The sequence below is a fragment of the Natrix helvetica genome, assembly GCF_964273705.1.
Source record: "Natrix helvetica genome assembly, chromosome: Z".
Lineage (NCBI taxonomy): Eukaryota > Metazoa > Chordata > Lepidosauria > Squamata > Natricidae > Natrix > Natrix helvetica.
In genome coordinates this window covers 136,119,089-136,146,712 of record NC_138554.1, presented here as the reverse complement: position 1 = coordinate 136,146,712, position 27,624 = coordinate 136,119,089, and the positions used below count along the sequence as shown (strand labels likewise).

Sequence of the window (27,624 nt, the reverse complement as noted above, 5' to 3'; positions counted from 1 at the left end):
TATCTGCAAAGTTGGCATGTCCTCCTTCTGAAAACATGCAAGGAAATCTGGGGACTGTTTGGACATTTAAGCATGTAACAGAATCCACAAAAATCAATTGCGGTCGTAAGTTGAGCTGTACCTGTGTGGCATTTTGTCCTCTATTGTGGACTTTCTAAAATAGGAACACCACAATCCTTGGACTGCAGGGAAGCTATTTTGCCTCTTGGAGCTCTTCCCCAGTGAGAGGGCAGATGAGATGTGTTCTCTTCACAAGCAACAATTGTTGCTTATAAGGAAGTGGTACCATATTTTTTGACATATTAAGACTCATCAAGAGTTTGAAGAGGCAATTTTTTAAAAAAACGTTTTTGCACAATGCAGACCTCCCAAAAACGGGTCCATTTCTTTGTCAAAAAAGGGCATGCATAGCCCTTAGGAGGCTTATAGAGCGCTCCTGGGGAATGGGGTGGAGGTGTTTAAAAACGAGCAAAAAAGGGCCCGTTTTTTATTTTTTAAAAAAGGCATGCATAGCCCTTAGGAGGCTTATAGAGTGCTCCTGGGGGCTGTGGGGGGGAGGGGCAAAAACGAGCAAAAAACAGCCTGTTTTTCGCTCATTTTTGCCTCCACCACTCTGGAAGCCTCCTAAAAGCTATGCACGGCCATTTTGGTGAAGGGGGCAGGGTTTCTAACCAATGCCATTTTTTCAGGTCTTAATGTTGACACTACAAAATGATCCCCCCTCCTTGGAGACAGGGGTTCAAGACAAGGATATGCTTAAAAAATACGGGAAGTCGTTCAGGAAAATGATTTCATTGTGCCTGCAGAAAGACCCAGAGAAAAGGTAATAAGCGGGCCCATCTTAACTCCCTCCTCCTCCTCTCTCCCTCTCTTTTTAAAATGTATTTATATGACTTACACCTCCCTTTTCTGCCTATGGACACATATAAATGCATACAAGTTGCTACACCTGAACACACACGAGCAAGTTTAAAGCGTAATACAGGTAGTTTCGACTTAAAGCAGTTCGTTTAGTGACCATTTGAAGTTAAAACACCACTGAAGAATGTGACTTAGACGATTTTTCACACTTATGACCATTGCAACATCCCCATGATCACGTGATTTAAATTTGCACACTTGACAACTGATCACATTTATTACAGTTGCATTATGCTGTGGTAATGTGGTCACCTTTTGCAACCTGACAAACAAAGTCAATGGGGAAACCAGATTCGCTTAACAACTGTGTCATTCCTGCTAGGCAGGTCTAATAGGGAAAATTGGAGGCAAATGAAGGTAGAGCTGGATGTTTGATAGCTTATCCTGTTTTAATTGCCGGAATATAAAAAAGATGTGGAGACTCTAGAAAGAGTGTAGAGAAGAGCAACAAAGATGATTAGGGGACTGGAGGCTAAAACATATGAAGAACGGTTGCAGGAACTGGGTATGTTTAGCTTAAGAGAAAGAAGGACTAGGGGAGACATGATAGCAGCCTTCCAATATCTCAGGGGTTGCCACAAAGAAGAGGGAGTCAAACTATTCTCCAAAGCACCTGAGGGTAGGACAAGAAGCAATGGGTGGAAACTAATCAAGGAGAGAACCTTGATTAGTTCTAAGATTAGAACTGAGGAGAATCTAGAACAACAGTGAGAACAATAAGTGAAATGACCTGCTTCCAGAAGTTGTGGGTGTTTCAGTCATTAGACTTTTTTAGAAGAGTTTGGACAACAATTTGTCTGAAACGGGATGGGCTTTTCTGCCTGAGAAGAGGGAGTTGGACTAGAACAGGTGTCACCAACCCTTTGGACCTCAGGGACCACTAAATTCATAATTTTAAATCCCGCGGATCACTAATATGATCTGCCTAATGACTGCCTAAGTGGGAGTGGCAAGGTGGTCATGTGACTGGGTAGGTGTGGCCAACTTGATGTCACTTAATGTGGAGGCATGCCTCGACGGCCTCTCCTCGCCCCTCCCCTCCCAGCCACTCCTTGCCTGCCCACCTGGGCCCCAAAAGGAAGCCATTGCTGGAGCTAAGCAGCCACCAGGAGAAAGAGTTGGCAAAACAGCTCAGTTCAAATTGGATCTGACCGAGAAGGAGGCTCAGCAGAAGCACCTCACCGAGGACTACGAACATAGGCTTTCCAAGCAGAGGGAAGACCTGTGGGAGTGCAAGGCCAGGTATCGGTGCCTGGAGGCTCAGCGGGGTGAGATGGTCAGCCAGTTCCAGGCCATGATGCAGTCCCACTGGAATGAGGCCCTCCGGCTCTTTGCTACCAGTGGCACTTCTTCCCTCCAGCCTTCGCCCAAAGCCCCTCACCAGGAGGCTGAAGCAGACCCCAAGTCAGAATTTGTGCCCCCCTCCGACCCACACAAAAAGACCCCAAAGGGGGAGAGATTCTGCAACAACACACATGTTCATTGCATGTATTCGCCCCAGGGGCCGTAGTTTGAGGACCCTTAATTTAGTGCAATATAAAAAAATGCAAATAATTTTTCTGTGGACCACCAAAATTTTATTGCAGACCACCAGTGATCCACAGACCACCAGTTGGTGGCCGCTGGACTAGAAGACCCCCAAGGTCCCTTCCAACTCTGTTATCCATTATGCTGTGTTGTATGCAGTTGAAAGGATAATGTCATCTTATAACGTACACCAGGTTTAAAAGCTATTCCAGAATTTCTGTGGCTTTGTGGAATAGGATTTTCTGTGTGCATTTTTGTAACCAGTTCAGCTGCTTTTTGTTGCATACAGTTCCGTGGTCCAGCAATCGTGGATAAAAAGTTCAGGGGCATTTCCTTTTCAAATAACTGTAGCTTTGTATTAGCCTTTCGGAGTAAGCTAGGTCAGAAAGCAAAAACCACCAGACATACTGGAATTCCATGTTAATGATCTGAGCCAGTGTTTTTCACTCTGGGCTGCTTGAAGCTGTGTGGACTTCGACTCCCAGAATTCCCCAGCCAATATGAATTTGTATATTTGAAATTCACCCAGCTTCCAATGGCTAAGATTGAGAAACAGATTAGGGTCTAATCTGTTAGGGCCTTAGGCTATAACAGCGGATACACTGACATCAATAGAAGAGAATATTTGTAGCTCAGAGTTAAACTAAGATTGAACCGTACACTAGCATTGATGATGTTACCTGGTTGGGTAATGAAACGTCTGCAAGAAAATATCCAAGCGTACATATCAAAATATTGAAACTTGATAGCATAGATAGATTTCTCTGCTATGCTAGCATGTCTCTCATCATATTTAGTACAAAACACATTTAAGCACAATTTTCTAGATACAGGCAGCCCTCGACTTACAACAGTCCATTCAGTAATCGTTCGAAGTTACAGTAGCACTGAAAAATGTGACTCGTGACTGTTTTTCACAATTACAACTATTGCAGCATCCCCCACAGTCACATGGTCAAAATTCAGATGTTTGGCAATTGACTCATGACAGCTGCACTATCCAAGGGTCATGTAATCATCTTTTGAAACCTTCTGACAAGCAAAGTCAATAGGGAAGTCAGTGATTCACTTAACAAATGTGACAAGAAAGGTCATAAAATGGGGCAAAACTCAAGTCAACAAATTTCTCACTCAGCAACAGAAACTATAGGGCAGGGGTGTCTAAACTTGGGAACGTTAAGACTTGTGGACTTCAACTCCCAGAATTCTGGAAGTTGAAGTCTACAAGTCTTAAAAGTTCCCAAGTTTGGACCCCCTGCTATAGGGGTTCAATTGTGGTTGTAAGTGCAGCCCTATGGATACAGAGGTCCAAGAAGGGAAAGTAGAGGCCACAAGCAAAGAACTCCAGAGGATTATTGAATGGGAAAGCACTAAGACAAGCAAAGACAGTATGATTGGCCTTTGGAACTTCCTGCCACAGGATATTGCATCACGCGTACGATAACTGCCTTATTGATGTTTTAGCAAATGTTAGTTTTCAACGTTTGTCTCTGGCTCAGACTTGATGCTAAGAACTGATGTTAAGAAATAAAGTAAGATACCTTTATCTAATCAGTCTGGGCCATGTGATTAACCAGATTAAAACAAGCTAAAGCATTGTTCTAATAACAAAGCCCACCCTATATTTAATACTCTTAAATATTTTGCATCTGCTCCAGGTAAAATTCTGTGCAAATACATAAAACAAGAAGGTGAATATTATGCAGGAAATGTTTATCTTACTATTGTTGAGAAGATCACAAAAGGTTTGCTTATGGCCCCACTTTGCCAAAAACCACCATTTTTATCCAGAATTAACATCATCTTTGTTTCTTTTTCTCTAACGTATGAATTGAAATGTACCCACGACCCACCTATGAAAAGCAACATCTGTTCTGATCCCTGTTCTTATTGTGGGTGATTCTCCCATATGAAAATAGAAAAAGCTCTTTAAAAAAAATCCTGCAATATACCATAGGCTTAAGACACTCCTTTTTTTTTCTGTCCATAGACCTACAGCAGCTGAACTTCTAAGGCACAAATTTTTCCAGAAAGCAAAGGTAGGATCAAGTGTTTTTTATTAGGGCAACCTAGTCTACCCAGTTATGGGATGGAGCATACTGCTCCACTTTTGAATCCCAGAAGGGTATGGCTAGCAGATGAGAGCTAAGTAGCTTGAAATAGATTTATACTAGTCTCCCTTTATTTCTTTGACGGTAAAACATAAATTCAGCACAAAGGTAGGATCCTTGATTGATGCAGTCATCTATCAACTTGGATGTCGGAGACATATATTTATAGACAAGAAATAATTGTAGGGTTTTTTTTTTTACGTTGTTGTAAACTGCCCATAGTCACTTGATAGTGAGATGGGCGGCATAAATTTAATGATTTATCAGAGATTTCCCCCAACTTCCATCCACCCTATAACAAGTTTGCTTCTCATTTAAGATCTATTCTGATTTTGCCACCCACAATACTGGTAATCTTTTAAGTGTGAAACTGTTTGTGTGGCTTAATATCCTTGAGTTCACCCTGATTCTTTTTGAGCCAAGATTGACTGTTTAATCACTCCGAATATAACGTCTTTATGGTTCAGTTTTGTGTAACTTTAGTTTTTATTATGATACCTAGTGGAAAAAGAGAATAGTTGCGTATCTTTGCATCTGTCCAATGGCAGAGCGTGTTACTACTCGTCTGGAGATTGTTACTCTTTAATACATTGCTTTCTTAGCTCTTGTGTCAAAGGAAATTTTATTCAGTGTTGCTTAACTAAAACTTTTTTCTCTCTCTTTCCCTCCTTCGCAAAAAGCTCTAGGGGAATATGCAGTTTGAGTGCCGTGGAGTTGGGTGGCTGATTAATTCACTAAATAACGATAAATGGTAGCTTTTGAAGAGCAGATTGCAAGAACTGATGGTTTTTGTTCCTTTTGCAGAATAAAGAATTTTTACAAGAAAAAATGTTGCAGAGAGCCCCAACTATCACTGAAAGAGCCAGGAAGGTACAAATTAAAGTGGAAATCTGCATTAAAATGGTTCTGTAAAATTTCTTGCACGTTCTCTTAATGCGCAGCTTGCTTGCAGCCTGAGAAACAGGGAAAATAATTCTGGCTGAGTTCACACATCTTAAAGTAACTTAGTTCCTCCTGCTTTAAAAGTAGCTAGCCAGCATCTTTGGTAGGTATAAAGTTTTATCTAAGCTGACATCGCAGGTTTTTGTTTCTGGCAACAAACCATACAGTTGAGCTAAAAAACCAAGTCATTAGTGGGTCACAGCCTGGGGATTGGGGACCCCTGCTGTATGGCAAATAATGAAACAGTTTCATAAATAAATTAGCGTTCCTTTGCTTGTTTTGTTGCGTGGCTTAATTTGCTGGTAGATGGGATGACATTTGCCTGTCTGCGGATAGATACATAAGTACATATTTTACTGCAAAGACTAAAATATTCAAGCTGTATATATAAATTGGTTTTAAACATAGGCTTTGACTGTATTGATGGATTTTTCAATGTCATTTTGTTTCTTCCTCTTCTTGCTTGGTTGGATGGAAAGCATACAAATATGCGTATATATATATAGCAATGCTTTTATAGCCACATTGATTTCTGGATGGATAGCTGTGTCAGGAGCAGCCTTTCTATTTTTGTTTCTGCACAAGATAGCAAAAATTGTGACAAGTACATCTTTTAGGTTGATCAAAGCCTTACAGGAGACTCGGTGAGGCTGTACAGGTAGTCCTTGACTTATGACCATTAGAAGTTACAATGATGCTGAGGTCCTCGTCCTTGCAATTGTTATAATGTCTCCACAGTCACGTGATCAAAATTTGGGCGTTTGACAACCAGCAAGTATAGGTAGTCCTCAATGTGCTAACACAATTGAGCCCAAGATTTATGTTCTTAAGTGAGACATTTATTAAGTGAGTTATGCCACACTTTACGACGTTTCTTGCAACAGTTGTTAAGCGAATCGTTGCAGTTGTGATGTTAGTAGCCCGAATGTTAAATGAATCTGGCTTCCCCATTGACTTTGCTTGTGAGAAGGTCGCAAAAGCTGATCGCACAACCTTGGGACACATCCATGGTCATAAATATGAATTAGTTGCCAAGCATCTGAATTTTGACTACATGATGATGGGGATCAGTGGTCCTATGTGTGAAAAATGCCCATAAGTCATTGCCCTAACTTTTCAGAGCCGTTCGTTGTAACTTTGAACGGTCCCTAAACAAACTGTTGTAAGTCGAGGACTACCTGTATTTACAATGGTTACATCTCAGGGTCATGTGATCCTCATTTATGATCTTTTCCCTGCAGCTTCCAACAAGCAAAGTCAATGCAGGAAGCTGGAATCACTTAATGACCATGTGATTTGCTTAACAACCACGGCAAAAAAGCAGTAATAAAGTCAGGCGTGACTCAGTTAACAACCGCAGTGCTCGGCAACAATTGTTCCTAATGGTGGTTGTAGCTCAAGGGCTAACTGTACAACCCTGAGCAGAACTGCATTGTTACACATCTCCTCTTGCTCTTGTTGGAGTGCAGGTCAGGAGAGTCCCTGGTTCCAGCGGACGACTTCATAAGACCGAAGATGGCGGCTGGGAATGGAGCGATGATGAACTAGACGAAGAAAGCGAAGAGGGCAAAGCGGCAATTTCACAGCACAGGGTGAGAGTCGGCTTCACTTTTTAAAATACTCAAAAGTACAGTTCCTCACTGAATCCGTGCCTTGTAAGGGGGGGGAGGTGTCCTTTATGCTCTCTGAGCTTGGCTGTTTTCTTTCAGACATTTCATTGCCCAACTAGGTAACATCATCAGTACTAAAAGTGCAAACCCCATTCCTTACTAGCATTGATGATGTTATCTAATTGGGTCATGAAACCGCTGCAAGAAAACAACCAAGCTCAGAGAGCATCAAGGACTCCTCCCCCTCTTTCTCCCCCTCCTTCTCCTCCGCAAATCCCACTCCTTCCTAGCACTGATGCCCAGTTGGGTAATGAAACATCTGTAGGAAAACAGCTAAGCCCAGAGAGCTCCCATGGCCCCACAGTTCTCCTCCTCCTCTTCCCCTGCCTCCTCCTGCTGTTGCTGCTCCTCCTCCTCCTCTCCACAAACGCCACTCCCTTGTAGCACTGATCATACTACCTAGTTGGGTCATGAAACGCCTGCAAGTTCAGAGAGCACCCCTCATTTCAACCCTGAACTGCAAATATTTTCCTTTATTGATGCTTTGTATTAGTCTCCTCCTAATCTATTTTTCTGGCAATAGGAACAGCTAGAAACTGTACGCAAGAATTATGCCAATTACACATTTTACAGGTTGCAGATTTTGCAGAAGATAACTCATCTTCTGAGTTATCTGTTCTTTTCAATGATTGAGTCTAATTGCTGTAATATCTTAATTTTACATTTAATATTGTTTTAATATTTATTTAATATTTTATCTCATTTATTGTAATGTCTATATTATATGTTTATATTACTGCTTGTATGCATAATGCGTTTTATTAGTGTTGTATATCAGTGATTCCATGACCTCTGTAGATGCCAAAGTTAGGCTAAGTAAACATACATTTGGGTCTAATACTTTTGCCAGTACAAAATCCTCCATTTTTTATGGAGATGCATGAAAAGCATTTCTATGTCTCTAAAGATTCTTTGTGAATGCACTGTGCCAACCTTCCATGTTTGATGCAATCTAGGACCAAAATGAAAGTTATTTTGAGAAATCAGGGGTTGCAGAGAATGACAATGCCCAATCTTTGCTGTGGGTTAGTTATCAGGATGTTGTACATATTACACACACAAAACTTTTCTCACACAATATACTTTGGGATTTCTTTTTCTTCAGGGGAGGTACTGACCACAATATTATTTTCTAATCTGTTAAAACAAACCCTGAAACCTTCTAAAGGCAGCTGCCTCTTCTTTTTTTAAACAGACTGATTTCTGTTTAGTATTCATAGACATGGCATGCTTATCTTGCAAACTCTCATAATTAATTATTAAAATTATTAATTATTGAAAGCAAATAGTAAGCCAGTTTATCTCTTTCTCCCAGCTCCCCCTTTACTTCCTGTATCTAAAGCTGTCAGCATTTTGAGTCTCTTCTTGCCTCAGAAAGAAGTAATGGATTTTAAATGCTTTTGCTCACATGAGGATATTCCTTTGTGCTACCCTAAATAGTTATGACCGCTGTATGCTAATCACAGATCTCTTTTTCTCTCTTTTAGTCTCCCAGAGTGAAAGAATCCTTGCAGAACTCTGAGGTAAATTGTGAATCATGTACATTACAATAGAAATCTCCCTTAAAGCAGGGATTCCCCACCTCGGCAACTTGAAGACGCATGGATTTCCTGTCTTGTTGGGGAATTGTGGGAGTTTGAAGTCCACATGTTGTAAAGTTGCCAAGGTTGGGAACCCCTGAATCTGTTTGTAGGACAGAATAACTTGGAGCTCAATTGTTTTCAAAATTGATTGATTGTGTGCCGTTAGATTGATGTGTAAGCAACCACTATCTCTAACTTGGTTCTTCAGATCTTTTGAGGGTCCCCCATTGCTGATGAGTCCATCCACCTTGCTGTTGTTTTCCTTCCTTCCTTCCTTCCTTCCTTCCTTCCTTCCTTCCTTCCTTCCTGCCTGCCTGCCTGCCTGCCTGCCTGCCTGCCTGCCTGCCTGCCTGCCTGCCTGCCTGCCTGCCTTCCTTCCTTCCTTCCTTCCTTCCTTCCTTCCTTCCTTCCTTCCTTCCTTCCCTCCTTTCCCAGCATTACAGTAAATCAGGCTTAATACTTACTGACTGCATAGGTAGATGTTCTATTCTGGGGTTTCAGATCTTCTGGTGGTGCTCCATGGCTGTTTTAATTGACTTTATCTACCTTACTATTGGTCAACCTCCCCCCCCCCTTTCTTCCTGTCCCCTCCAGTATGGAGGATTTTTCAAAAGAGCTGGGTCTGGGGTGCATAGCCATCTATGCTTCATGGTTTTTCTTGGGCTGCAGATGTGGCCCCTTTGAATCCTGTGGTTCTGTGGTAATGCCCACACTTTTGGTGAAGGCCATTTGGACTTCAGATTCGCTGATATATTTTTTTCAGGTAGTTGGTGAAGATCAGTGGTGGGATTCAATTTTTTTAAATACCAGTTCTTTGGGCGTGGCTTGGTGGGCGTGGCAGGGGAAGGATACTGCAAAATCCCCATTCCCTCCAGATCAGCTGGGACTCGGGAGGCAGAGGATAGATGGGGGCAGGGCCAGTCAGAAGTGGTATTTACCGGTTCTCCAAACTATTCAAAATTTCCACTACCGGTTCTCCAGAACTGGTCAGAACCTGCTGAATACCCACCTCTGGTGAAGATACATCATCTGTATCCCATACAGCTAGTCCTCGATTTACAGCAGTTAATTTAATGACCATTCAAAGTTACAGCGGCACTGCAAGTGACTTTGACTGTTTTTCCAAATTTAGTCACCGTGGTCATGTGATCAAAATTCAGACGCTTAGCAACTAATTCATATGGACTCATGATTCACATGTTGGATAGCTATTTGTCTGAAACGGTATAGGGTTTCCTGCCTAGGCAGGGGGTTGGACTAGAAGACCTCCAAGGTCCCTTCCAACTCTACTATTGTATTGTATTGTATTGTATATTTATGATGGTTGCAGTTTCCCAGGCTCATGTGATCCCCTTTTGCGACTTTTCTTTACAAGCAAGTCAGTAGGGAAGCCAGATTCACTTAACGACCGTGTGACTAACTTAGCTGCTGCAGTGATTCGCTTTAGTAACTGTGGCAAGAGAAGTCCTAAAATGGGGCAAAACTCACTTAACAAATGTTTTGCTTATGACAGCAATTTTGGGCTCAGTTGTGGTCGTAAGTTGAAGACTACCTGTATTAGGCTGTAGTGTTTCGTTAGTTCATTCATTCATTTCGTTACAGCTGTTTCCATCAGCTGAGCCAACTGGCCCTTCGCTCAACCTCCAAGACCGGCCTGCTGCTCAACTACCTCAGCCTGCAGGTCAAGCTCCTGTGCAGCCTCCTGTTGCTGGCCCCGGTCCAGCTTCTCAGACCCCAGCAGCAGCCCCTTCGGCAGCGCAGGTAAGGCCCAATGGGGAAGCTTAAAAGACAAAGGTAAAGTTTTCCCCCTGTCCAATCTGAATCTCTACAGACTTTAGAGTCTGGAACTTCCTTTTGCTCAGAGCTGTCAAGCTTTGTAAAGAATCATTGAGATGATGGAAGTCTGGAGATAAACTTCCCCCTTCCCAAATAAGAGTTTCAAGTCCCCTTTTGGAAAATATCCGAAATAGAATAGAATATTTCCTTGCTCAAAATATTCTACTTCGTGCTATTGTGACTAAGGAGATTCTCCGTTGTCCAGTCGTGGTTGTCCCAAAGGGGCTTTTTCAAGAGGCAACTGGACTTTCTAGGGTTTTTCTTTGAAGACGTTTTGCTTCTCATCCAAGGTGCTTCTTTAGCTCTGACTGGATGCTGGGGGATGGAAGGATTTATGACCAGCTGTCTGCAAAGAGTATAAATTATCCTTCAAAGAAAAACCAGAAAGTCCAGTTGTCTCTTGAAGAAGCACCTTTGGGGCATGCTACTGTGACCATTGCAAAATTGTCCAAAGTTTGCTTTGCAGTCATATCCGACTCGAGGGGGCAATGTGCTCATATCCATTTTTTAGCTGAGGGAGCCAGTTTTGTCTGAAGATGCTTCCATGGTTACATGCCATAACGCGCTGAACTCTGTTAATCTTTCCATTGAAGTGGTATCTACTTTTTAAAAATAATTTTTATTAAACAGTTTTTTAAAAAAAAGATTTAAAAAATATTATTATTTGCAATTTCCTTCTGTACAACATTTCCACCTCGGTATACATCCATTGTAAATACACTCCCCCCCCCCCCCTATTTCAGTTTTCTTTGTCAATGCATATGATACTATTATATATACATTCCTTAATTTACAATCCCTCATTATGTACCGTTTCCATTTATACACGTTTCTTCATCTCTACCTGTACATTGATAATTTTTAACTCCTGTGTCTTCTTCATGTAGTCTTTCCTTAAGCTTTACCCCTGTCCTCTAGCCATTTGCACCACTCGTTCCATACCATATAACAGTGATGGCGAACCTTGTGGCACGCGGAGCCATTTGTCAGGGCCCGCAAGGCACTGCCCTGTCAGCTGAGTTGACCTTTTTAAAAGCCATTTTTCGCCCTCCCCAGGCTCCAGAGGCTTTATAGGAGCCTGGGGAGGGCGAAAAGAGCCTCCCCCCCCGCCCCCCTTGAGGCCCTCTGGAGGCTTCAGGGACTGTCCGGAGGCTTCCCTGAAGCCTTCGGAACGCTTAAAACCACCCTCCGAGCAAACCGGAAGTGACTTCCGGGTTGCTCGGAGGGTGGTTTTAAGCGTTCCGAAAGCTTCAGGGACCGTCCGGACAATCCCTGAAGCCTTCGCAGCGCTCAAAAGATCCTCCGATCAATGCTCAGAGGGTCGTTTTAAGCGCTCCGAAGGCATCAGGGAAGCCTCCGGACGGTCCCTGAAGCTTTCGGAACACTTAAAACCACCCTTTTCTTTTATTTCTTTTGTGAGTTTGTCCATCTCTGCACACTCTAACACTTTCATTGTAACATTCCCCTCTGATGGTATATTATTATTATTACTTTTTTTTCATATATTACTCTCGCTGCCCCTGTGATAGGTATAATTAAATATTGTGGGGGTTTTTTTTTGTCATATTTCCTTGTAGGTATTCCCAATAGAAATAATTCCGGTTTCATATCTATTTGCTGTTTAGTAATTTTTTCAAGCCGCTTTCTTATTCTATTCCAATATTGTTTAGCCTTTGGGCATAACCATCACATGTGGTAATACATTCCTTGATTTTGCCTGCATCCCCAACAGTCTGTGATAAGTGGTATTTATTTATCTACTTGCGTTTGCATGCTTCAAACAGCTAGGTGGGCAGAAGCTGGGACAATTGTTGGAGCTCACCCCATCATGTGACGCTGAAATCTGGAACTCGAGCTGTTAGTGATCTTGAGCCCCTCAGCCATAATGACTTAATGGCTTCCCAAATGAAAGGGAATATTGGTTTCAAATCTACTGAACTGATTTCTTCTAAATAATTCCAACTTTCCATTTAGAAACCGTTTCAGATAGTCCCCGGCTTAAAATCAGTTGCTTAACGACTGTTTAAAGTTATGACAGACTTCTTCTCAAAATCTGTTTACGGCCCATTTTTGAAGTTTTAATGGCCACGTACCCCATAGTCACATTATCACATTTTGAGCACTTGATAACTGGCTCACCTTTATAGCTGTTTAAAGCATCACATGACCATTTTTGATAACTTTTTTTGGCCCGTCACTGGCATTTATTTCCAGTTTCCAGCAAAAAAGATGTTTTTCTGCCACCCTGGACAGCTGCTAAAGATGGCCATTCCTACAGATTTTGATTGAACAAGTTTGATAGTAGTAGTAGTAGTAGTGTAGTAGTAGTAATAATAATACAGTAGTAGTTGCAGTAGTACTACAGGTAATCCCCGCTTAACAACCGTAATTGGGACCAGTAATTCCATTGCTAAGTGAAGTGGTCATTAAGCAAACAACACACGGTCAACCCATTTAGCTAGAGTACTCCCGATTGTGGTCATTCGATTAATCATTTACCAGCATTAATCAAGGTATCATGTGATCAAGTCTTGCAACTTCCTGCCGGCTTCCCCATTGACTTTGAAGTTGTCTGGAAAGATCACAAATGGCAATCATGTGACCATGAGCTGTTGCAAAGAGTTGTAAATATGAATATGCCCAAATTATCACATAACCAAGGGGATGCTGTAAGAATTGTGTGCATGCACGTCCTACATCCTGATTTTCAGTGCCAAACAGTCTTTATAACTTCAAACAGTCGCTAAATGAATGGTCATTAATCAAGGAACTGTTTGTAGTAGTATAATAAATAAATTTGTCTAGGCCAGACTCCTGCCAGATTCAATAATGATTCATAATGCAATATAAAGGCAGACTTTGATTTACTACAGTTCGGCCCAAACGTTCTGTTGTTAAGCAAGACAGTTTTTAAGTAAAATTTACCCCATTTTATGACTTTTCTGCCACAGTTGTTAAGTGAATCGCTGCATTTGTTAAGTTAGTAACACGGTCGTTAAGTGAATCTGGCTTGCACATTGATTTTGCTTGTCAGAAGTTCACAAAAACTGATCACATGACCCCGGGATGCCGCAACAGTCATAAATGTGAGTCAGTTGTTAAGCGGCTGATTTTTAATCACATCACCATGGGGATGCTGCAACAGTCATAAATATAAAAAGCAGTCATAGGTCATTTTTTCCACCAGTGTTGTAACTTTAAACAGTCAGTAAATGAATAGTTGAGGACTTCCTGAAATTTGTCCGCAGTACAAAACTTGCAATATATAAAACCAACCTTCCAAATAACAATATCAGTAGCAAAAAATAATTATTTTTTATAAACACTGGAAAGTTCTGATTACATGATATACAATTGCTACTCTTCCCCTCTTCTCCTCACCTCCTTTTTAGTATCACACCAGTCATTGTGTCTTATCTCTTCTAGCAGGTTCCATTGATATTAGGATTCTAGTTTCCATCATTCCCAGCTCATGCAGTGCTTTCTGGCCTAGCTTGACTATTATTTTGCTCTGCACCATTGGATTCTGTGCAGCAGTGCTACTTTCTGTTCACTTTGAGTGGGCCTTCTGAAGGGTCTGTTAAAAAACAAAATTAATAAAAAGCGTATAACAAGGTTCTTTTTGTGCCAAAGATTAGAATGTAATGGCTGCACACTGCAGCCAAAGAACAGAATAATTAAATCCCATGTGCTGACAGGGCATCAGGGTCAAAATCCAGGCCAGTTGAGAATGATGCAACAAGAATATCCCTTCTTGAATATTCTTCCAAATTTTATGGATTGACCAGCTGCTCGGCAAAACTTGTTAAATGAGTAAAAAACATTAAAACCCAGGAAGTTTTCATTTGGGTCCACTTTACTTTATTTAGTTCTCAGCCTGCTTTTGAAATAATCAACTCTTTAGTTTTTTGGGAAGGTAAATAGATCATTACAGGTAATCCCTAACTACCATATTTTTCAGAGTATAAGACACACTTTTCCCCCTCTAAAAGAGTGTGGAAATGTTAGTGCATCTTATACACCGAATACAGCCATTTTTGGCCTCCCGAAGCCCCACCCTGCATCCCATTTTTGCAAAAAAATGGGCCGTTTTTCGCAAAAATAGAGGCATTTTTGCCTTCCCCCAGCCCCCAGCCAGCACTCTGCAGGCTTCAGCAGAGCTGGGGGAAGTCAAAAATGCCCCCGTTTGTGTGAAAAATGGCCTGTTTTTCGGCTGTTTTTAGCAAAAACTGTATTTTTGTTTTCCCCCAGCCCTGCTGAAGCCTGCAGAATGCTCCTGGGGGCCGAGGAGGACAAAAACCTTTTTTCTTACTTACTTCTTTGAACTCTTGGTGTGTCTTATATACACTGGTGCGTCTTATAGTCTGAAAAATACAGTATTTGGAACTGAAAAGAATGACTTATGAACAGTTTTTTCCCAGTTACTGCCGTTGGAGCAGGCTCACAGTCACATGATCAAAATTCGGGCGTTTGGAAAATAGCATGTACTTATGACAGTTGTACTGTCCGAGGGTCGTGTGTTCATCATTTTCAACCTTCCCAGTCTGCTTCCAACAAGCAAAGTCAATGAGGGAACCCAGATTCGTTGAACATGATTCAATCAACTCTCAATATCACTTAACAACTGTGGCAAAAACAGTTTTTTAGATGGCATTTGCCACCAGCAAGATTGGCAAAGATGTTTAAAGATAAATCAGCTAAATGTTGGAAAGGTCATCAGCTACCTGGCTCGTATTATCATATGTGGTGGACATATGTAGAAGCAAAAGGATATTGGACAAAAATACATACGTGGTTGGAAAAGATGATACAACAACATATTGACTTGAAACCTGAAATATTCCTATTGGGGATTTTACCAGAAACTTATAGCAAACAGTGCGATCCCACAGAGTTGGCCTCCTCAGGGTGCCGTCGGCCAGGCTGTGTCGGCTGGTGACCCCCAGGAGGAGAGCCTTCTCTGTGGGAGCGCCTTCCCTCTGGAATGAGCTGCCCCCGGAGCTTTGCATAATCCTTGACCTCCGGTCCTTCCGACGCACCCTAAAAAGTTGGCTTTTCCAGCAAGCCGGCCTGGCCTGTTAATTTTATCTCATTTTTAAAATGTGAGTGTCATATTAATTGTGTTTGTTTTTTTGGATATTTATCTAATTTCCTTTTAACTTTTGTGATATGTGTTTTTTTAATGTTGTACGCCGCCCTGAGTCCTTTGGGAGAAGGGAGGCATATAAATCCAATAAAACAAACAAAACAAACAAACAAACAAAGAAAATGCATATTTGCTTATCCATGTAATAACTGCAGCAAGTGAAGAGATTCATACAGAGGAGAACGTGATTAGGGAAATATGAGAATGTGCAGAAATGAACAGATTAACACTGGTATTAAAGAGAAAGAATTGATTATTATACTATATGGGAATCATTTTACCCGATGGTTAGAGAATAAATATCAGAATTAGAAATAAAAGTAGATAAATAAAATATAGAAAATGTACTAATAGAGTTAATAGAGTTAAATTGATCAAAAAGAGGATTGTTATAATATCAGACATTTAAGGTATTGGTATTAAGCTAAGAATAGATTAAATAATGAATACGATTGTAAATTTTAATTGTTATTGCACAAAACATTTGTACCCAGATGACACACTGTTTAATGGAAGATGGACTGTTTGCATTAAAATAAAATAAAATTTAAATTAAAAAAAAAACAATTGTGGCAAAAAAAAGTCATTAAATTGGGCCCAAATCACAACAGTTTTCTTGCTTAGCAATGGAAATTTTGGGTTCACTTGTAATCATAAGTTGAGTTAGTAACTCTTTGTTTTCATGGATTTTTTTAAAAAAATCTCTTTTTCTCTTTTGATAAGGCACCTGCTGCACCTACAGCACAAGAAGAGCCCAAAATTCCAATCAGTCTTGTTCTACGATTAAGGTAAGCAGGCTGGGGATGAGAGAAAGCTAAACTGGTCTAGGGACAGGGATGCTGGAAGTGGAGTGGGAAGATCCATCCTTCTGATGTCATCCATTCAATCATGTCTGACTCTTGGCAATTCAATGGGGCCCGTCTCTCCACCTCTTCCGATCTTTCACTACTTCTTTGAGATGTTCTGTGCTCTGGGTAGCGTCAGCTTTGAGGGCGTCCAGCCACCGTGTTCTTGGGAGGCCTTTTACCACTCACTTTTCCCAACATAATTTCTTTCTCCAGTGAATTCCCCTACATGACGTGGCCAAAGCAAGTGAGACACAGCTTTGTGATTTTTGCCTTCCAGTGGCATATCTGGTGTTACGTACTCCAGGATTTGCTTGTTAGTCACCTTTGCTGTCCAAAGAATACACTGGAGTCTTCTGTAGCACTGCGGCTCAAACAAATCGATTTTCTTCCTGTCTTGATTTTTTAACTTTCACAATCCTAAGAAGCTATGCTTCTTATCCTTCCTAACAAGCTCACTGGGCGAGCTCACTTGGTGTCAAGCCTGCAGCCATATTCCTCTTGGATCTTTGACCTACCACACTTTCTATTATTCTACTAGGCTTTTTCTGTTGTGGGGAAATAGAAGGGGGGATGTACGGAGTTGGGTGTTATGTAGCCAAAACAAAGTTCCTTCTAGAAAGCCAAGGTCATCCTTTGTCTCTGCACCTGACCGGAACTGGATGGGTGGAATTGCCAGCATGGCAGTGGGAGATTGGACCATGTGATGGATTGGTGGGTGTGGGGGGAAGATCTTGAACTTTCAACTAGGTGGGGAAATCCTGGAAGCTTTCAGATTTGGGTTTTCCCAGATGTACCAACATGGCTCTCTTAATAAATTGGAATCTTAAGTAATACTTTGCTTTGGACTGATTTAATTTTGGATGCTATTTGGAACCCTGACACTGGGCAATTCAGGACCAGGTCCTCCTCTTTTACAAAACTAGTAAATAAAAAACAAACAAACCATCAACCCTGTCTACCAGTATGTGCTGGACCAATGACCACTTTGCAGTCAGATAATTTGGATTAATATGTTCCATTGATATTTTATTTTATTCATGCGTTATAGATTTACAGCACTCTGATTCTAGATAAAACGTCCAGCACCCAAAATATCTGCTGGGTGAATCCTGAGCCCAAAATAAGATTCCTTGCATTGTGGGGTTTCATTTATGAGCTCAGGATAAAACAAAATGTTTTGTTCCATGCGCCTCTGAATTCCTTGCTAGAGGGAACAATTAACCCTCCCCTTGCCGTCATTCATCCTGGACCACAAAGCACAGGTAGTCATTGCACAACTACAATTCAACACAAAATTTCTATGGCTAAATGAGTTTTTTAAGTGAATTTTGCCCCACTTTCGAGGACTACTTTTGTATAGGGTAGGAGGAGAGTTTGGGCTGGATAAAATTAATTGCAGACTCTTCCTGCGGATGCTGATTCAAAAGGCCTACCCCAGGAATAAACATGGTTTCGTATTTGATGCAGAATGTGATTTAATGTTTGTTTGTAACACAGATATTGATAATACCTAACTGTGCCTCCTCCACCCTGATAGGAATTCAAAAAAGGAGCTGAACGACATCCGATTTGAATTCACACCTGGAAGAGGTGAGGGGGAATGAGAAAAACCTGTCTTTTACGACCTGTTGGTGACAATATTTTGCTTGGTGGCCCTGTGCTGATTGGGTGGGTGAGAGTGAGTTGCATGCGAAATGTCCCAGCTGAAAAGAGCTGGGAAGAGCTGAAAAGAGCTAAATATGGAGCAAAGTTTGTGTCCCATGTTAAAGCAGTTAAGGAAATGTCCCAAATTTTCTGAAAAATTAATCCATAAGCTTGATGGATCTTTTCTGGATGCAGGCTCCCAAATGTTTGAAAGATGGACTGTTGGCTTGAAAGTTAGAGTAAACCAGCTCGTACATACATTTTATAAAAAAGACAGGCACTAAAATCTTCTATGATGTGCCTTTGATTTGGGATTTAATCTGAACATGCAACTACTCAGAGGCCTCTTGTCTTCCAGATGTCTTACTTGCATGACCATTTCCCACCTTGTCTGAGGATTATGGGAATTATAGAGGAGAGGAACTGTTTATCTCAATCCTGCGAATATTACCTGGTGCTGTGCAGCATCCTTTGCCTTTCCAACTACCGTAATCAATCACAGCTCACTCTCTCATGAAATACTGCAAACCTTTGCAGTGACTGTTTTAAAAAAAAGAATATGTTCTTGCTTCCTGCCACAATATGTCTGAAGCAGATTGTAATAAAATGAAGGCAAATATATATAATATATATAATATACAATATAATAGGCAGTCCTCATTCAGTGTCATTGAATGAAGGAATTATGCTGAATAGAGACCATTTGTTCAGCCAACTGTTCAAGATTACAATGGGGCTGAATAAAGAGACTTACAACCGGTCCTCAAAATTGCTACCATTGTGGGGTCCTTGTAGTCGCATGATTGTGATTTGGGCACTTGGCAACTGTTGTGCAATTTAGACAGTCACAATGCCCCGTAGTCCCTTGATGGCCGGATTGTGACCTTTGCTGCCTTCCTCTAATCAGCAGAGTCAATAGGGAAATCTGCAGAAGGATTCAAGCTGTGATCATGTCATGTCTCACTTAATGACAGCCACTAGAAGTCCAGTTACAAGTCAGCAAGGTCACGTGAGCTCCATTCTGCCAACACATTGCTCAGTAACAGAATTGCTGGTCCCAATTACCATTATTAAACAAGGCCTATAGGTAGTCCTCAGTGGTGGGTTTCAAATTTTTTTAGAACCTCTTCTGTAGGTGTGACCTGCTTTGTGGGAGTGGCTTGCTGGTCATGTGACTGGATGGGAGTGGCTTGCCAACAATGTGACTGGGTGGGCGTGGCCAATTGGTAAAATGTGGTGAAACTCACTTAAGAACGCTCTTGCTTAGCAACCAAAATGTTGGCTCAGGAACTCTGGCATTGAAGTGTGCAAGTCTTAAAGTTGTCAAGTTACAAGACCCTTGCACCCCGAACCCTTTAGAAAAATCCCCAGGGGTGTTCAAACTTTACAGTGTTAAGACTTGAGGACTTCAACTCCCAGAATTCCTCCTCTTGCTCTTCATCTTGATGATGTGTGGGCGGGGAGGGGGAGGGAGCTTGAACTGGTTCTAAACTGCACTGTAGATTTGTGGAGGTTAGAACTGGTAGGAACCCACCCCTGGTAGTCCTAGACAATTATAATTGAACCCAAAATTTCTGTTGCTAAGCAAGGCAGTTGTTTGCCCCATTTTATGACCTTTTTTGCTGCAGTTGTTAAGCAAATTGCCACAGTTGTTAAGTGAATCACCAGTCGTTAACCTAATCTGGCTCTCCCCCTCCCCCCATTGACTTCGCTTGTTGGAAGCCAGCTGGGAAGATCACGGAAGGTGATCACATGACCCTGGGACACTGCAGCCGCCATAAATACACAACAGTTGACAAGCATCTGAATTTTGATCACTTGACCATGGGGATGTTGCATTGGTTGTATGTGTGAAGACTGGTCAGAAGTCTTTCTTTTGAATGCCACTATAACTTTGAGCAGTCACTAAATGGATGGTTATAAGTCAAGGACTACCTGTAAAACAGTGGTGGGTTCCTCTTCCCATCGCTACCGGTACGCTGCGCACGGGGCCGGGTGTCCTGGTCGTGCACGCATGCATGCGCACTCTACCGCCCCTACGACACCCAGCTGCTCGTCGGAGATCATGCAGGCGCTGCATGCTATGCGCGAGTGCGCAATTAACCCAGTTGCTTTAAAAGCAGGTATGGAAACGAGCCACCGTACCAGTATGGTTGCCACTGCACCCGGCTACTACCAGTATGCCCATACCGGGCCGTACCGGCTGAAACCCACCACTGCTGTAAAACAAAAAATTAGATAGAATCAGATACCTCCCGTGTATAATATGCTGAAATCGAAGACAGCATCTAGATGATTTATCTGTCTATAAAATAAAGACTGTTTCTTAATTCTGGTCTTTCCAGACACTGCAGATGGAGTATCGCAAGAACTCATCTCGGCTGGACTTGTGGATGGCAGAGATTTAGTCATAGGTAATAATGCAAGCCTTACTGAAAAAAAGATTCACTTACATTTTCAGCCCTGTGCCAGTTTCTGCTGTTTTATTTTGCGTGCATACACAGCAGGACAAGCTGACCTTCCTTTTGCCTCTATATTCTTGGCTGGTGCTGGAGGGAAATTTGTTCATAAAGCTTACATGCCCATCACTGAATGTGTCTTCCCTATTGTTTCAGTTGCTGCGAACTTGCAAAAAATTGTGGAAGAGCCTCAGACGAACCGATCGGTCACTTTCAAGCTGGTATTTATGTTTTTATCCCCTTACTATTCAAATCTTCCTAAAAAGTTGCTTCCGCTCCCAGCCTCCTTTGGGCAAAGGCTGCGTTTGTTCAGCTCAACAAAAAAAGCGTTTGTCCTCTGCAAATATTAAGCGCTGGATTAAAGCTGGTTTATTTCCGGATATCAAATGTGCTTGGATTTAGTTGAATGCCAGGCATGTTTTTATATATTTTTTGTTGAGCTGGTTATTGTTTCTAGCTTCGTAAATGTGGATCAGCTTTCCTTTATTGGAGGCGTTTCAGATTTGTGGAATTGGTGCCCTAGGATATTTCAACCACCATTGTCACTGCTGGGGATTCAGTTTGCTGAAGTCCATAGATCTGGATAGTGCCCAAGATGGAGAAGACAGAATAACAGAGTTGGAAGGGGCTTTGGAGGTCTTATAGTCCAGTCTCCTGCTCAAAACAGGAGACCCTGCACAATTATGAACAGGGGGCTGTCCAATCTCTCCTTCAAAACTTTCAGTGATGGAAACAAGCCATTCCACTGTTTAATTATTATCACTGTCAGGAAGTTTCTCCTTAGTTCTGGGTTGCTTCTCTCTTTGATTGGTTTCCTTCCATTGCTTCTTGTCCTGCCTTCTGGTGCTTTAGAGAAGAGTTTGACCTCCTCATTTTTGGGGCAGCCCCTCAACTCTGCTCTCGTGTCTCCCCTAGGCAAGCATACCCAATTCCTGCAACTGCTGTTCATATGTTTTAGCCTCCAGTCCCCTAATCCTCTTTGTTGCTCTTCTCTGCACTCTTTCTAGAGTCTCAACATCTTTTTATATCATGGCGACCAAAACTGAATGCAGTATTCCAAGTGTGGCCTTACCAAGGCATTATAAAGTGGCATTAACACTTCAAGTGATCTTGATTCCATCCCTCTCTTAATGCAGCCTAGGACTGCCTTGGCTTTTTTGACATCTGCAGCACACTGCTGGCTCATATTTAATTGATTGTCCACTTAAGACCCCTGTAGACCTTTTAAAAGAAGCAGAGTTAATAAATATGAGCCCCTCTCATATTGCTGTGCTTACACTTTTCTAACTAACCACAACAGACGAACTAAATAAATTGCTGGCTTTTTTTTGAAGTGTGCCACAGGTAGTCCTCACTTAAGGTCCACACTTGGGCTCAGAAGCTCCGTCACTAAGTGATTTCATTAAGTGCAATGTCACGTGACTGCGCTACTTAATGATGACAGTTTTGATAATCCCAGTTGTCATTAAATGAGGGTCCCATGTGACCATAACTTGGGACTTCCCCATTGATTTTGCTTATCGGAAGCTAGCACACAAATTGCTAGCTACAACTATAAGGCTACGACTACAAGAGACATCCTGGAAGGATGGGTGTGTGAGGAACGAAAAAGGATTGAAGATATGTCAGAAGCATTTGAACCGGGTTTAATTGGGAAACAGCCTTAATGTACTAAAGCAGCCATGCAAAATCCACAGCAAACAGAAATCGACATGCTCATTTAAGAATTCACCGGTCAACAAATATTTTTGTTTCAAGTCATCCATTGTAGGAGAAGAGCAAGCAGAGACGAAGGTAGAATTCAGCACATCATCAGCTTAGAGTCGTTACTGTAGGAGATGTCCAGGCTGAACCCGAGGGAGGAGTCAAACATATCACCAGTCCCAAGTCCCTTCGTGCCCATAAGACAGGGGTGTCCAAACTTGGGAACTTTAAGACTTGTGGACTTCAACTCCCAGAATTCCCCAGCCAGCCATGCTGGCTGGGGAATTCTGGGAGTTGAAGTCCACAAGTCTTAAAGTTCCCAAGTTTGGACACCCCTGCCATAAGAGACCTAGGTTCAGTCCACCTTGAATTATGTTGGCTCTTATCTACTGCCAATTTACTTGGATTATTCAGTTCAGTTTCTTGTAGACAGTATTATTATATAATAAAACTGCATCTGAACTCTCTGGATTCCTGATTTTCCTGTGCTTGACAGTTACATCACCACAAATGCAATCCTTCTTGAAATTTGTTGACCGTAGCTGTCACCTATTTAACACTGAACTTTAGTCGACTAGATTCTTGAGAGTTAAATCTTTGAACTGAAATTTGCCATATGGTCATGATCCTTTGCATCTGACTTTAATTTAATTCTTGGTGCTTTCTGAACTTGGTTGTTTTCTTGCAGATGTGATTTCTTGCAGCGCCACTAGTGCTATGTCAGTGCTAACCTCACTAGCACCGATGATGTTACTTAGTTTGGGTGATGAAACATCTGCAAGAAAACAGCCACGCTCAGAGAGCACCAAGGACCCCTCATTTCAACTCTGAGTTACAAATATTCTCCTTCATTAATCTAGTCAAATAATTCAATATTAATGTCAAGCACAAAGGATCAGGACCATACATTAAGTTGCAGTTCAGAAAGAATTTATTTGTCAAGCTTATACACAAGAATCTAATCAACTGAAGTTCAGTACTAAACTGGCGCAGAGAAGGGTCAACTAAATTCAAGTTGGACTTAGATCTTTGAAGCAGATTCGCAAAGGAAGTACCGCATTTTTCGCCCTATAAGACGCACTTTTTTACTCCAAAAAGGAGGGTGAAAATCTGGGTGCGTCTTATAGGCCGAATGTAGCCACCTGGGCAGTGGTGGGTTTCTGCTGGTTGGTCAATGAACCCGGAAGCCCCGCCCCCGTCACTCACTCGTAAGTCCTTGGCGTTTTTTTTGCATCGGGGCTTGCTGCAAGAGAGAGGGAGCAAAGACTTTTTCCGGATTGGTGGTGGTGGAGGTGCGGGCCATACTCACTAAAGCAAGTCCGGGGAAGTCCTTTGCGCCAGCTGGAAAAGGTCTTCACTCCCCCCCCCCCCCCCTTGCAGCATGCCCTGATGCAACAAAATGGCGAGATCTCTTCTCAGAAATGTCTTCTCGGGCTGGCCGGATCTCTCTCCAGATCTTGCGGCTTTTTAGGTTTTTCTTTTTAAAAAACACCTGTCCGAACTATCTTGAAAACCAGCGATGTTGCTTTGGGAGGGGGCAGGCGGCAGCACTTGCCCCTGCTGCCCTCCCTGGGCACCTGCAGCCTTGGAGCCTGCAGCTTTAAAACAAGCCTTTGCACAGCTGCCCCTTTCCCCTCCGAAAGCAACCTCGCAGGTTTTCAAGATCGTCTGCAGAGGCGTTTTTTTAAAAGAAAACGGTCTTTTTTGGGGGGGGGAACGGGCTGTGCATGGAGGAGCTGGCGGTCAGGGCGCCCTGAAGCAACGCCAGCCAGCATGTCCCTTAAGGGCAAGGGCAGCAGCGCTGCGCCCACCTCTGCCCTGCCCATTTCTCAGCAACGCGTCCCCGCCTCCTCCTCCTCCTCAGCAGGCAGGCCGGGCAGGGGCGCGGGCACGGCTCAGGAGGGAGCAGCCAGGGGGGGGAGGCTCTGGCCAGCCGGCGGCTGGCGCGAACTCCTCTCCTGTTCCTTCTTCTGCGGGGGGTGCTGCCTTGGTTTGACAGCCACCTCGTTTCCAATTGGGGGTGGGGGAGAAATCCTCTGCATGGATCCCCCCAATTGGAAGGAGGAGGCTCCATCCGCGGGGGGAGAGATCCCCCTCACATTCCTCGTCTTCCTGGATGGGCTCCAGATCAGTGAAGCCTCCTCCTTTTTAACCAGGCGATCTCTGTCTGTCTGTCCCTCTCTCCGTCCCAACTGGAGAACAACCTTTTCTGTCCCCTTACTAGCCCATCCGGGAAGATGAGGATCGCGAGGGGGATCCCTCCCCCCCCGCGGATGAGCTCTGAACCAGCGGAGCCTCGTCCTTCTTTTTAAGCAGGCGATCTTTAAGCAGGCGACCTTTAAGCAGGCGATCTTCGCTGCTGCACAAGCCGCGCTGCCTTGTTCTCTCTGATAGCTGCCTGCTTAAAAAGAAGGACGAGCCGCTGTTGGGGAAGGGACAAAGGAGCGGCGGTCGCCCGATCTCGCCACCGCCATCCCTTCGCCCCTGGTAACGGCGACTGTTGTGCTGCTGCTTCCAGCTGGGATGCTGGAGGAGCTGCTGGCAGGGAGGCACGCTACCCTCATAAAGACGCCACCGAGCCTGGCTCGCTGACGTGGGAGCAGCTGCAGTGGTTGCCAGGTTGCTCCTGCCCTTCCCCCTGTGGCTGTAGCTGCTGCTCTTCTGGGGTGCCTGAACCAGCCAGGCGCTCCAGACTGGATCCTCGTCAGAGCCGCGGGCTGGAGCTGTGCAAGTAGCCTGCCCAGGTGGGGAGGGAGGAAAGCCTATTCTTGCCGTTGCCGCCCCCTCGCTCTCGGTGGCTGTCATAGTGCTGCTTCTGGCTGGGGTGGGATTGGCTGCAGGGGCCGTCCGCCTGCTCCTGCCCGTCTCCTTGTGGCTGCCGCTGCTTTTCTGGGGCACCCGAGCCAGCCAGGCACTTCGGACCGCAGATGAGCCACCGGCTGGAGGGCTGGGGCCATGCAAGAAGCCCGCTCAGGCAGGGAAGGAGGGGAGGAGGGAGTAAGGATAGACAAGTAAGAGGGAAAGAGGAAAGAAAGCAGGAGGGCAGAAGGGAGGTGGAAGGAAGGAAAGAAAAGCAGACATGCTGGAGGGAAAGAGGAAAGAAGGCAAGCAGGCAGGAAGGAGGCAGAAGGAAGGAGGGAAGGATGGAACTGGAAGGGAGGCAGGGAAGGAGGGAGGGAGAAAGGAAGGATAGCACCCGTGTCCCTCCTGGCTTGTACTGGCATCCTGGGAGGTTACGCGCGACTGGCTCCTGGGCCTAGTGAACGCCTCGTTGGGTGAAGGGTCTCTTCCGGCCGCCTTGAAAGAGGCGGTGGTGAGGCCCCTGCTCAAGAAGCCTTCCCTGGACCCAACGGACCTAGCCAATTATCGTCCTGTCTCCAACCTTCCTTTTTTAGCAAAGGTTGTAGAGAATGTGGTGGTACAGCAGTTCCCACGTCACCTGGAGGAAAATGATTATCTAGACCCGCGCCAGTCCGGCTTCCGACCCGGGCACAGCACGGAGACGGCCTTGGTCGCATTGGTCGATGATCTCTGGAGGGCCAGAGATAGGGGCTGTTCCTCTATCCTGGTCCTATTAGATCTCTCGGCGGCGTTCGATACCATCGACCATGGTATCCTGTTGCACCGGCTAGGGGGGCTGGGAGTCAGGGGCACCGTTTTACGGTGGTTTGGCTCCTACCTCTCTGACCGGACGCAACGTGTGTTGGCAGGGGAGCAGAGCTCGACCCGGAGGTCACTCACATGTGGAGTGCCACAGGGATCGGTGCTCTCGCCTCTCCTGTTCAACACATACATGAAACCGCTGGGCGAGATCATCCGTGGCTTTGGGGTGGGATATCATCTGTATGCTGATGATACTCAGCTATACATTTCCACCCCGAACCACCCCAATGAGGCCGTCGAAATGATGTCCCGGTGTTTGGAGGCCGTACGGGTCTGGATGGATGGCAACCGACTAAAACTCAACCCTTCCAAGACGGAGTGGCTGTGGCTTCCGGCCCCCCGGTTCAACCAGGTGCTTCCATCTCTGGCCATTGGGGGCGTGCAACTAGCCCCCATGGAACAGGTGCGCAATTTGGGCGTCCTCCTAGATGCCCGGCTGTCCATGGATGACCATGTAACAGCCGTGGCAAGGGGGGCGTTCCATCAGGTTCGCCTGATGCGCCAATTGCGCCCCTTATTGGACCGGGATGCCCTACGCACAGTCACCCATGCGCTAGTGACGTCTCACCTGGACTACTGCAATGCTCTCTACATGGGGCTTCCCTTTAGATGCACTCGGAGACTACAGTTGGTCCAGAACGCGGCCGCGCGGGTGATTATGGGGAGGTCTAGATACTCCCCTGTAACACCTCTCCTGCGCGAGCTGCACTGGCTTCCTGTGGTCTACCGAGTGCGTTTCAAGGTTTTGATTATGATCTTTAAAGCGCTTCATGGCATAGGACCTAGTTACATGCAGGATCGCATCCTGCCCCACACATCCCTACGACCAATTCGCTCACACAGAGAGGGACTTCTCCGGGTGCCGTCCGCCAAACAGTGTCGGGGGGCGACATCCAGGAGCAGAGCCTTCTCTGTGATGGGCCCAGCCCTGTGGAATGACCTCCCCCGTGACATCAGGATTATTTCCGATCTCCGCTCCTTCCGTGTACAGTTGAAGACCCACCTCTTCCAATTATCCGGCCTGGCCCAACCGTAATTTTTTCATATTCCTCCTGACTGTCTTTTTTAAATTTTAAATTTTTTATTGTATATTGGGTTTTTATTAAACGGGGTATGTTAATGGTTTTAATTTGTCTAAATGTTTTAATCTATTACCTCCTCCGTGTATGTATGTCTGTGTATATATGTATGTTTATATATGTCTTAGTGTACGCCGCCCCGAGTCCTGCCCGGAAAGGGAGCGGCTAATAAATCTAAATTTATTATTATTATTATTAGGGAAAGAGGAAAGAAGGCAGGCAGGCAGAAGGGAGGGAGGTGCAAGGAAGGAAGGAAGCATAGATAAGCAGGAGGGAAAGAAGGCAGGCAGGCAGGATGAAAGAGGAAGGAGGGAACTGGAAGGGAGGCAGGAAGGAAGGGAAGGAGGAAGGGAGGGTGGAAGGAAGGATAGACAAGTAAGAGGGAAAGAGGAAAGAAAGCATCTGAATGTACTAAACACGAGTCTTCAGGGAAAAGATGGATACATTGTGAAAACTCAGCTGTCAGTTGATCTTAATGTTATGAAATGAAA

General features: G+C 44.0%; 1 protein-coding gene across 1 annotated transcript in view; it reads left to right on the top strand.

The window, feature by feature from the left end:
- OXSR1 (oxidative stress responsive kinase 1) overlaps nt 1–27,624 on the top strand; it is a 110,176-nt gene that overhangs the window by 76,129 nt on the left and 6,423 nt on the right. The window contains exons 8-17 of the mRNA XM_081970225.1: nt 690–823; nt 4,439–4,487; nt 5,364–5,429; nt 6,971–7,093; nt 8,659–8,694; nt 10,357–10,515; nt 16,460–16,524; nt 18,122–18,174; nt 20,574–20,642; nt 20,844–20,908. Of these exons, the coding sequence (XP_081826351.1) occupies nt 690–823; nt 4,439–4,487; nt 5,364–5,429; nt 6,971–7,093; nt 8,659–8,694; nt 10,357–10,515; nt 16,460–16,524; nt 18,122–18,174; nt 20,574–20,642; nt 20,844–20,908 (819 nt within the window). The remainder of the gene's footprint in view (nt 1–689; nt 824–4,438; nt 4,488–5,363; nt 5,430–6,970; nt 7,094–8,658; nt 8,695–10,356; nt 10,516–16,459; nt 16,525–18,121; nt 18,175–20,573; nt 20,643–20,843; nt 20,909–27,624) is intronic.